This window comes from Pan troglodytes, chromosome 7, assembly GCF_028858775.2.
Source record: "Pan troglodytes isolate AG18354 chromosome 7, NHGRI_mPanTro3-v2.0_pri, whole genome shotgun sequence".
NCBI classification, from domain to species: Eukaryota; Metazoa; Chordata; class Mammalia; order Primates; family Hominidae; genus Pan; species Pan troglodytes.
In genome coordinates, this window is record NC_072405.2 from 65,544,415 (window position 1) to 65,557,072 (window position 12,658).

At 37.2% G+C, this 12,658-nt stretch overlaps 1 protein-coding gene across 1 annotated transcript in view; it reads right to left on the bottom strand.

The window, feature by feature from the left end:
* Positions 1–831: 831 nt before the first annotated feature.
* Positions 832–12,658, bottom strand: part of BPNT2 (3'(2'), 5'-bisphosphate nucleotidase 2) — a 35,628-nt gene continuing 23,801 nt past the window's right edge. Inside the window, exons 4-5 of the mRNA XM_519770.8 lie at positions 9,095–9,256; positions 832–6,965 (exon numbers count right to left, since the gene is read on the bottom strand). Coding sequence (XP_519770.2) covers positions 6,694–6,965; positions 9,095–9,256 — 434 coding nt within the window. The 3' untranslated portion in view covers positions 832–6,693. The remainder of the gene's footprint in view (positions 6,966–9,094; positions 9,257–12,658) is intronic.

Below are 12,658 nucleotides of genomic sequence, written 5' to 3' on the forward strand. Positions count from 1 at the left end.
TTATCTGAGTTCCTTCAGGCCTCCCAGATAGTATTAATAGCAAGGAACTGAATCTTACCCAATCATCCCATCCATCCAATGAGATGCCAGACCATTCATTCAACCACTTGCTGCCTGTTGACCCACTCCATTTCCTCACCCTCCTGTTTTCCTTCTCTGCTACATAAACCTGTAACTTTAGTCAGGAATTTGGGGGGATTCAGTGAGAGACAGATTTGAGAGATTTGAGACTTATCTCCCATCTCCCTGACTTAACATCACCTAAATAAATAAAGCCTTTCTTCCTTGGCAATATTCATTGTCTCAGTGATTGGCTTTCTGTGAAGCAAACAACCAAACCTAGACCAAAACCTTGATATTCAATAACATTACCACCTTTCTACAATTTTTTCCTTTTGTTCTTTTTTTATCCTCCATCTTACTTTTTAAAAATCTCAGAAAGGATTCAAGTTAGTTTTATAATATGTATGTCATGTACATCCGTTCTCAAACAGATGACTTAAGAGTTCAAAATCAGATGAACTCAGAGACAGAAAGCTGAAGAGTTACTAGGAGTTGGCTCAGGGGTGGGCACAGGGATTTTAGCAGTGGTTGGCGAGGATGGTGGAGAATGAAGAGTTACTATTTAATGAGTATAGTTTGTTTAGAAATGATGAATAGGTTCTGGAAATGGTTCCAGGTAGTTGCATAAAACTGTAAATGTACTGACTGCCACTAAACTGTACACTTAAAAATGGTTAAAATGGTAAATTTTTATGTGTGTTTTACCACAATGAGAAAAAAAGGTCGGGGGTGGGGGGGCGCAAAAAAAAGGAGATGCAGCACACCATCTCTTTTAGACATGACCAATTTATTCAGAGAATTCAAATTTTGTTTGGCAAAGTATATCCGGGGCAGAGAGTTTGGGATAATTATGTCATTGGAAGCAATCACATCATCTACAGCAAATTGCCTGGGGTAGTATCTGAAGGAAAGGCAAAACTTTTAAAAACAATTTAGTATGTGGGGGGGTGATAATCATAAATATTTGCAAAGGTAACAAAACAAACAACCAGCTTATACAACCAAGGCACAAAACATGCTAATGCTAATAATCCTTTATTCAATTTAGCTCCACACACATTAAGTACTTAATTTGTGCAAGAGACTGGGCTAGGTGCTGGGGTTGAGGTGGAAATACAAAAACACCAAGATGCAATCCCTCTCAAGAACTGTATAATCTAGTAAGAGCACATACAGAGATGGTGCTTGCAGGTAAAAATTGCTCTGAAACCATGGGGAGAGAAGAGTTCACTTCCTTCCAGAGGGTGAAGTCGGGACCCATTTAAATTTGGTAGTATGGGTGAGGAAGGTCATAACACGCTAAGTAAACTGGTGTCTAAGCATGTGACGGCAACAGCTAATGGTCTAGTTCCTCCATGGCTTTAAATACAGGAAAGGGAAAAGAGTATTCAAAGGTATTTTTATTTTATCTCATTGTTAGCCCAGTATAAGGCAGGATGACAAAAAATAAATAAAAGTATGAAGAGGCAAGAACATAGATTGAAAACTCTATTTCCTAATTTTAGTGTAAACTCAATCCCTTGTGCATATACATCTAGTTCCTGAAGTCCACACTGCCAAAAGGGAAAAACAAGAAAAACCAGCCCTAGCAGTGCCCTGTCATCACGGCAGAGCACTGTCTCTTCTGTGGGACTGAAACAGCTAGCTTTGGCTACTGCCGGTAGTGGACAATATGGCACATGGAAATTAAAAAGTCCATAAACGTGCCCTCCTAACACGAGAATAAGAAAGGTGGCTAAAGTAGATAATTTCAGTGACGGAGGGGATGAAATATTTTTTGGTTAATTGATGTAATGATGACTCACTATGCCTTATTTCCTATTTTTAAAAACACAGAATGAGCAAGTCATTCCTGAACAAAAATTTACTATGTGTATAACATACACCTCAAAATGAATTTTAAGGGAACATATTACTAATCAAATAACACAGTATGCTTTTTCAATTTCCACAAATTGTTAATTATGATACTTAAGGGAACCCTTACAACATATAACAAGTCATTTCAATATTATTCATCATCCTTAACTTCTGAAAGTTTGGTTTATGTTATCTTATCTAGAAAGAAAACTACTTACAAATCTCATTTTCCCACAAAATTAATTCGACATCCAACCTTAAAAATAAATAAAGCTTTGCCAATGGTAAATTGGAATGCATATACCTGCCAGGCTTTGATGAAATAAAAATAAACGATTTACATAAGCAGTACCTGGTAAAACCAAAACCTCCTTTTGAAGTATAAAGTTCCATTCTTCTTGCCCTCTCAGAACTGCCAATCAATTAGAATCCTCTCCCCCAGGAACTGTTCTGGTTTGTAATGTCATACACAGTATTTTTTAACATTAATAAATTATTGATATGCTACCATAAATAAATAGTCATTTTTTAAACCAAAATGACTGTAGAGGACTAATAGCACACTGAAATAATTTATTTAAAACTAAGATTTGTAAAAATGTGATCTATCCTGGTCTAATATTATTAAAATTAAAAATCAAAAGATGAAATATTATTTCAGACCTATATACATCCAGATGCCAGTTCTTATAAAAAACATACTTTAATTGTAAATGCTAGGTTATGCAAAAATAATTTTATTTCAATTTAATTTTAATGAATCTCCCCCAACTATAATATTAAAAACATCAAAAGAACTTAAGTTTTAATGGCAAAAAGTTCCTATTTTCCCCATCTACTAAAAAGGTTGTTTTCCCTTATTAACATACAATGCCCTATTGTTAAGGCACAACTTTTTTTAGATTAAAAATGAAACCATAGATTAGGTTTATTTTATACAACAGTTACAAGACAGACCTTTTGTAGGCATATAAATACATCTTAAATTCAATCAAGATCTAAAATGAAAAATTATTTTTTCTTTCTAGGATCAATCAACACATAACCAATTGGTAGTTACAGCTAGAATAATTCCAACAGTTCCTGTTTTAACCCGTCAGATTGTCTCCAAAAGGCCATCTTCAAAGTGCGATCTAAGAGAGGAAAGCTGAATATTTTCCTTTCTGCATTGGCACTCCACCTTTCTTTACTTATGCTCAGCTATCAGAGATGGCTGTCACCTTCAAAGCCTAAGTGAGATCCAATTTTTGAATTCAACATGAAACAAGGACAGATATCCTGATCCTGGGGTGACCAGGGTAGATGTCTGCTTTGCATCCTCCCTGTTACCCTTCTCCTGACCTCCCTCTAGCTTCTTTCTGACCCTCTTCCTAGCCACCACCCCTCTCCCTCTGACACAGTTCACAAAATATTCAAAGAGAGCACCTAACAAACAAGAGGAATTTGCACAACTGTTACTTAAAACATACAAACCAAAATGTTTTTGTTACTTCATTATATAGTATAAACAATCAACTGAATAATTACTGATTTAAAATAAAGAAAGAAACACTAAAATTGGGGTAGCACATACCAAGACAAACATGACCATCTTGTAGGTCCTTGTAAATTCAACTGAACTGGGGATACAAGTAGGAAAACAGTAAAAGCAAGTTTCCTCAAGCATGCGTATCTACCCAACTCTCTTGTATTTTTTTTTTACATTTACATTCTTGAACAATGGGTAGAAAGAAATACTTCGTAAAAACACTCATATTAGACTTGACAACGTAAAGGTTTGTGGTTTTGAAAGTGATTTTCCTTTACTTTGTGAGGAGTCTTTGTAATCTAATAGTGAACTAGGCCTCCTCCAGGATTGATCTCTGATACTAGGAACTTTACCAGAGCTTCAGATTTCAGCAGCCAATATCCAGAAAAATGTATATCTAAAAGAATTTGGGAGTGAGAGTTGTGAGGGAAGTATCCTGGCTAAGAAAGAAAAGCAGAGACAGAGAACATAAACCGGTAAGGGAAATGGTCACAAGGTAGAAGAGATGAAGAGGGGCAGAGGAGGGAGACAGCTGATGGGTACTGAGATCACTGATGTCACTGCCTCTACTAAATGTGGTGCATAAAAGTCATATTTTAAGAAAAATTGCCTCAAAATAAGGGCAACAGTGAAGAAAAGACCAGGAGCTGGTGAGGTGTGGGTCATTAAAAGCAAAAGGTAATGACTTTGCTACTTTTTAGAAATAATTTTAATGTAATTCTGGGAGATTACATTACTCATTCATGAAGGTGTTTTACTAGGATGCTATGGCACAATGTCTTGTGTAAATAAATATAAATACTGTTCCTAATTCTGCAACGTATATTGGCTTTTAAAAACAAACAATTTTAAAAATGAACTTTTTATAAAAGTACTTAAAAAAAATCATTAGTAACTAGACTATACCCAACATATTATAAAAATAATGTATTTAACTCTCAACCAATATCTTAAGTTTTGCACACAACACACACCCTTCACAAAGTCATTATCTAGATGCAGATTAATACAATTAAAAATAAAAATAAAATCATCACTTTGGGAGGCCGAGGTGGGCGGATCACCTGAGGTCGGGAGTTCGAGACCAGCCTGACCAACATGGAGAAACCCTGTCTCTAACAAAAATACAAAAAAATTAGCTGGGTGTGGTGGTGTATGCCTGTAATCCCAGCTACTTGGGAGGCTGAGGCAGGAGAATCGCTTGAACCCGGGAAGCAGAGGTTGCGGTGAGCCGAGATCACGCCATTGCACTCCAGCCTGGCCAACGAGAGTGAAACTCTGTCTCGAAAAAATAAAATAATTCCTGCTAATATGAACTAGTTTGCTTCCCATTAAATCAGAGTTCCCATAAAACATTGAAATTAAATTCCATTTTTTACTTGCCAGTCCCATTTCCCTAACTTTGACATACTATAATAAAAACGGATGCTTATACCACAGGACTCTGGCAACAGCATATACCTTTGCCATCTCTCCTGAAAAAGAAAGTTTCTTCAGCTTATTGCAAAGTAAAAAAATGAGGTCTCTGATACTCTTTTCAAAATTTTCAAGTCCTATTTAAATATCAAGTGTTCCACCTACCAAAACTTTGAATGAATTTTCACTGAACAGGCCTACTACTAAGGCCCAACACCTTCTCGAATTTGACCAGTTGCAAGAGATTGGGTGAAAACATTTGTGTCATATTAGATTCAGTTTACTAATAAGAAAAAGTAAAGGGCTTTGGACAATGTAACATACAAACCTAAAGTATGCACATTCCACCAGGCTAGAACGTACATTCTTTGGTCAATTTTACTTCCAAGATGGGAAAATAAAGGGAAAGCTGCTTTATGGTTAAAAAATTTAGCAAAGAAAGAAACCGTGAGAAATCCCTCTCATCAGCATGTTATGGAATACAAGGGCACTGGAGTCACATGAAATAATGGCATGGATAGTTTACATGAAGTTTCCAGATTTCACATTGAGAGAAACCATACATCCCAATGAAAGACAGTTCACAAAGCAAGGTTCTAGTTACGGTAACACAATGAATACGTCACAACTTTTTTTTTCTAACCAGACTAGAAAAAATTTCATCAAAAAGTACTTTCAACCTTCTCTATTTTAATCTGAGGGGAAATTAAGAGAATCTCAAAAGTTACTACAGAGTTTGGGTAGGCTAGATACATTTATTAATAGTAAAAGCAACCATGGCAAAAGCAACCATACTCATTCTTGATAATGAAAGGATCTTCTATATACAAACCTAGCAAATTAAAAAAAAACACTAAAACAAAGTGTCTGAAGATAATGAAAGCCAGTTCAATTCATGTAATGTCAAGTAACTTTCAATTGTAATAGAATCATTTATATTCTTATAGTGCCTTACAGCATATTTTATCGTTAATGAGAAAATGAACCAAAACTATAGTGCTAACCCTGAAACCTTAAACCGAACCTTACAAAGTTAAAGACTAAGTGTTGGTCAGAAGGAAAAGGATGCAACCATGCATCTTCCACAGGGAAAATGAAAATAGCAAGATGGCAGAAATGCTGAACTCATGGGTACAAACACACTTTTCTTTATAAAAACAAAACAACACACACACATACACACAGAAATTATTACAATGCAAACCATCATGTGTCTCTATTTTCTACCAGCTGGTGAACCTGTTATTAAAATTTAAAAGAAAAAATCAATTAAACTTTTTCTATTTTAATCCATAGAAATATTCAGTAACATAAATACAACATTTGTTGCATATTAATGAATGTGTGGCTTCTTGTGCTTTCCATCCAAATTAGAGGTAAAAATCCCCAATGACTTTATTTTCAATGAGATATAGTTGTAAAGTTATATTAAACATCTACACAAAAATCAATCTTTCCTTCAACCAAATTCTATATGAAAGTACTAACAAACAGTGAAGATTCATGATGTTGTGTGAAAATGGTGACTCATAACAATGTAGACTCAGCTACAGATTTTAATTCACAAATACATATATGCGCCTTGTGTATGACAACTGTATGAAAATAGTCTCAAAAATAAAGACAATACTTGAGACACAAAGCAACCCATTTTCCCTGATTTTGCATTCTATTACAGGGAAAATAAGTCTCTGATGCTTCATAAATACTTTAAAAAGTTCGGGATGGCCTTAACCATGCATAGTCTCCACCAATCCTTTGAAGCTTCCAGCATCTCAGGCTAACCATTTCAGCTGTGAAGAACTGTACCCTGTAATCAGTTATGCTCATTTATGTCCTGTCTTTTCTAGATCTGGGAGTTTTCTGACCAGGGCCTGGTGGTTCATTCTGATGCTAGCAAGGAGTCCCCCTTCAATGCCGTCTGAACCAGTGTAACTGATTTCTTCACCACTCAGGGTAGTCATATGCCCCCCTAGGGCTTTTAAGATGGCATTACCAGCACATATATCCCACTTTTTGATGTATGTCACATGGATATATAAATCAGCTTTTTCTTGACTCTTATCAGGCACATCCAAAAGTGCTAAAACTTTATAACCTAAAAGATAAACAAAGAATTTAGGTTATTATTCAAAAAATTTTAAGAAAGTAGCATACTTTTTTGATTAAGTATCCTGTTAAAATAGCAGGATGGAGTGTGCAGGAGCTTGCTGCAGTCTCTGCAACTGCTTAAGTTTAAAATTATTTCAAATTAAAAAAATTTTAAAGTAACTGTATAAACATTAAACTCAGAACAAAAATACATTGCAAAGTAACTTATTGTTTATTTTTATTTATTTATTTATTTTTTGAGACAGAGTCTCGCTCTGTCACCCAGGCTGGAGTGCAACAGCGTGATCTTGGCTCACTGCAACCTCCACCTCTCGGGTTCAAGCGATTCTCCTGCCCCAGCCTCCTGAGTAGCTGGGATTACAGGTGCGTGCCACCATGCCCTGCTAAATTTTTTTGTATTTTTTAGTAGAGACAGGGTTTCTCCGTGTTGGTCATGCTGGTCTTGAACTCCTGGCCTCGTGATCTGCCTGCCTTGGCCTCCCAAAGTGCTGGGATTACAGGCGTGAGCCACTGCACCCGGCCTGCAAAGTAACTTATTAAGCTAGTCTCAAATGTAACCAAATATATACCTACAATTTAAAAATTTTAAATCTACATTGTGGTTATTTTCTATGGAATGACACATTCATTACATGCCATTTTCTATGGAATGACATATTATACACACAAGTTTTACCTAAACATCTAAGTAGGCCTGATGTGAAAGAGAACTAACAGTAACACTACCACTCTAAAGCCTTTTTGTAATGAGGCAGAATTTAAAAATTAAAGTAATAAAACAAATGCAGAAGAAACTGGGTCTAGAACCTAGTCATCTCATCCCTGCTGGGTATTCTGGACATTACTTTTCCTAACCAACCTAACAGAGGGCCTCTAAGAAAATAATGAAGCCATATGAAAGAAGGCAGATATATAGAACAGAAAATTAAAATTATTAGGCATAAAAGTTAAAAAGTATTGACCAGGTGTGGTGGCTCACGCCTGTAATCCTAGCACTTTGGGAGGCCACAGCAGGCAGACTGCCTGAGCTCAGGAGCTCAAGACCAGCCTGGGCAACGTGGCAAAACCCCGTCTCTACTAAAAATAAAAAATTAGCCAGGCATGGTGGTGCATGCCTGTAGTCCCAGCTACTCGGGAGGCTGAGGCACGAAAATCACCTGAGCCCAGGAGGCGGAGGTTGCGATGAGCCTAGATCACACCACTGCACTCCAGCGTGGGAGACAGAATGAGACTGTATCTCAAAAAGAGAAAAAACAAAACAAAACAAAACAAAAAAGAAGTATTACTTCTCCCTTTATGTGTGCTGAGAAGGTTTTCCAACACATTTGTTTTCTGACCATAATTTGCTATTAACCTGAATTAAAACATTTCTGACATGTTAGACAGTACTCATAACAGGAGTTGACAAACAGCCCCTCAAGCTAAATCCGGGTCATGGCCTGTTCTTACAGGGCTCTTAAGATGAGAATCTTTAAAAAATATGTTCAAAAGTTCATTAAAGAAAATCAAATAATAGTATGCAACAGAGACTGTATACATATGGCTCATGAGGCTTCAAATTTTATTATCGGTTTCTTTTCCAAAAAACTAGGCTGACTATAATACAATAGTAGAGAATATACGATAAGGTGGGTGCGCACTAGCCTCTCTTGCTCATCCCAGGTATGCAGGTTAAAGAGTTCAGGGGTGTTAAAAGTGACTCAGGGATTAGCCTTTCTAATAATACTTATGATGACTCCTGGCGTCTTTCTGCCACATGAAGCATCTTAAGTGCTTGATCTTTCTTCCTCTCCCTGATATTCCCACAGTTAAGTAAGACAATTATTTTGAAATCAGATTGCATAAAAAGCAATTAGTGGTAGATCTAATGGGAATATGCTTTTGTGTATTCAAGAAAGAGAAACCACTGTTGTGAGACTGCTTCTTTCTAATAAGAAGGGCAGAGTGACTAAAATCCCACCCTCGAGGTTACCAAACAGGAGACCAAGCCTGCCTTGAAAGTATACCACTCCTCCTCACTTTCCTCCCAAGCATGGACAAGCAAATTAGTCTCCTAACATAGCCTTGACCATGCCAGGAACATTCTCCAGGGACCACACAGGAAGAGGAACATACCAGCACCACCAGCTGGGATAATTGTAGTCTGGTTTCCAAAAGTCTGAAGAGCGACCTGTTTGACCATCCCTGAATGGGAACGAGACACAACGATCCTTGGGGTCTTCTCATTGTAGGAAGAGCGGGCTTTCACATTTGAACCACCATCTACCATTGCCCAAGCTGAAAAGCAAATATAATATCCATTAATGGCACTGAAGCTTTAAAACTAAAGGTTATATTCTTCAGAACCCAAAGTGCCATGTATGACTGACAAAATAACTCTCTTCTAAAAAATTATTTGTATTTTCCCCCAAAACAGAAAGTTTTTTTCAGAGTACAAAAGTAGTATATATGTATTTGTAAAATAGACATGTATTAAGACAAAACTAAAAAAGATCATGTTATCTTGCATAACCAAAGACAACGACTATTAAATATTTGGCTTAAGGATTCCCATGCTCCACTGGGATGACACTGCAACTCCACTTCTCCCTGCATCTATCCAACTTCCTTCCCTCTCTTTCACAGTTGTGATCCCAACAGCACTCCCTAATAAACACCCTGAAGCTAATCTCCAGCTCCAAGTCTGATTCCTGGAGAACCCAACCTGCAACATAAGCACAAGTAACTTCCCTAACTCCAATTTTAAAACGCATTTTCTCCTATACTGCCTCCACTTCTATATACTCATGGTTTCAATTATTTGAATATTAGCTCAATCTCCTAAGTGACTTTATAAACAGAAAACAGTTAAAAGAGGTGAGTTAGGTTTACATATCAGCCTTATCAGAGAGTATTAAAGAAAAAGCCTTAGATTTCAAAATAGAATAGAATTTTTAAAAGGGAAGGGGATGTCAGAGGTGGCTTCAGATGATTTTCCTGGTTTGGAAGTTTTCTTCACTGACTATAAAACTATACAAGAGAACAAACTTACTCAGAATTATCCCAATTAGATTGTTGTTTTAGCAGTCACTCACTACAGGGCAAGATATAGTCCACCATGGCTAGTAATGAAACCAGCTGCATCACCAGCTTATTTCTGGCTGCAGAGAAAAAAATCAAAAACATTAGCTGAGTTTGGGTTTCTGAGTTCCCCAAGAATGATGGCAGTCTCCTGGACTCTTCTCATACCTCCTTCTAAAAACTATACACAGCAACAAGAAGAACAAATAGAAATACCCATGCTCTGTACCTACAGAGTAAGTAGGAGACAGAAGAGAGCTACCAACACAAACGTATGAGAAAGTAGGGAGGTAAACACTGAAGAACAGCAGGATAAGCGCTGGAATTGACCCTAGTGTGGGGATTATAGCAAGAGCTTCACAGAGGAGTTAAGAGGTCAGAGAACTCTCAGTGGCTGTAGGACTCAGATAACAGCAGCCAGGATTTCTCCCCAGAAGGAAGAGGTTCCATCTAAAATGGGAAGTATTGAAAAAGGCTTGAAACTTGGCAACAAAGCATCAAGCAGCAGCTTGGAGGAGATACGGGACCAGAATTGTAGTCTTGAGAACATCCTGGTGGCAGCAAGGGAGGGGATGATGATGTAAGACATCTTTTGGGATTTGGAAGGTAGCAACTAGAGCTGAAGAGAAGGAAGAGATTAAGATAGGGGCTTTATCGAAACAAGGTCAGATCAAACAAGAAAGAAGAGCTCTGAAAACCAAAAACCATACTGACAATGAAGATAAAGCCTTTCCCACACTAACAGAAATGAAAGCTCCTGAACTGAGAATCATCCAAACTCCCTTCCTGCCACCAACCTTCCATTAATCCCACAATAGCTGGCCCAAACAGGGATAAGAAGTATAAAACTGCAATGTCCACTGAAAAATATAAAAAGAAAACATAGAGAACATAGATTAAAACATTTCAAGATACTCAAATTTCCACAATGCAGAGAAAAACCATAAACCCAATATTCTAACATGATTAAAAATAATAAGCAACAATATATTGAATAAATGCCATGAAACACAAGATCAACAACTCAGAAAAGATGGGCAAACAATAACAAGATGTAAAGTGGGAGCTCATATAACACAGAAAAGAAACTGAATAAAAAGAAAAGAACAAAATCACTGCAGGCTTAGCACTAAATCACAGGACACACAAAGGGCAACAGACTTCTCCAAAAGTATAGCAAGCAATGAGAAAAGCAAAAAGGAAAGTGAAACAAGTAAACAGATAAAAGGGACCACAGAGAAAGTGATAGATTAAAAAAAAAAAGAAAACAAAAAAGAGTCAACATACATATATAAGGAGTCCCTGAAAAAGAAAAATTAATGGGATAGAGCTAATCTTTAAAATTGCAATTCAAGAAAATGTCCCTAAAAAACAAAAGAGAACCTTAGTCTGGGCTCAGTGGCTTGTGCCTATAATCCTAGTACTCTGGGAGGCCAAGGTCGGAGGATCACTTGTTGAGCCCAAGAGTTAAAGGCTGCAGTGAGCTATGATCATGCCACTGCACTTCAGCCTGGGCAACAGAGTGAGATCTTGTCTCTAACAAAATAAAAAAATTAGGAGAGGACCTAAACATCTACACTGAGAGACATACTGAGTACATGGGAAATTTGCCCAGAATGCCAATTCTAAAAGACATCATAGTTACATCATTGAAGTTTAGTGGGTTGAATGAACAGTGTCCTACCAAACTTCATGTCCACTTGGAACCTTCAGATTGTGAACTCATTTGGAGGCAGGATCTTTGCAAATGCAATTAGTTCAGCTCAGGTCATAGTGGAGTAAGGTGGGCTCTAAATCTAATGACAGGTGGGCTCTAAATCTAATGACTGGTGTCCTTATAAGCAGGGGAGACAGAAAGGAGACTGTCATGTGAAGATAGGCAGAGACTGGCTGAAGTGATGCATCTACTGACTAAGGAATGCCAACAATGTCTGTAGCCACCAAAAGCTGCAAGAGAAAACTTCCTCCAAGCCTGCAGAGAAAGTATGGCCCCACTGACTCCTTGATACCAGACTTCTGGCCTCCAAAACTTTGAAAGAATAATTTTCTGTTGTTTCAAGTTTGTGGTTAACTTGTTATGACAGCCCGAGGAAACTAATACAGGGTGAACCAAAGACTGTATAACTAGCCAAGTAGTCTTTTAAGTATCAAGACTATAGACAAAGTTGTTAGCATGTACTCAGGGAAGATCATACCATGAGTTAGCTCTTCTAAGGTAATCTATTAGAGGACAAGCTTTATCCAACCAAGGGGTGACTGAGAAACTCTTAGCAAATGCATTGTCGGTTACCATTGAACAAATTTAACTGTGGATTTAAGGGGAAACCAAAGATGGGAATAAGGTAAAAGAATAAAGGTGTATAAATGGTTTTCTCATAGTTGGCTGATAAAAGTTAAAGGACACCATTTAACTCTGACAAGCTGAACAGCAGAGTCGAAAAGTAAACATCAAAAAAATATAACTGTCTAAAATGAAATGATGGTCAAGGATGAAATATGCTAATTTCACTGACGCTTATAGTAGTGAACCAAGAGACAATGAGACAATGTCTAAAGAAAAGGACTATATGAGTATGTAAAGAAAAAAGGATAAATAAAGGCATTAGTAAAAGCAACAAA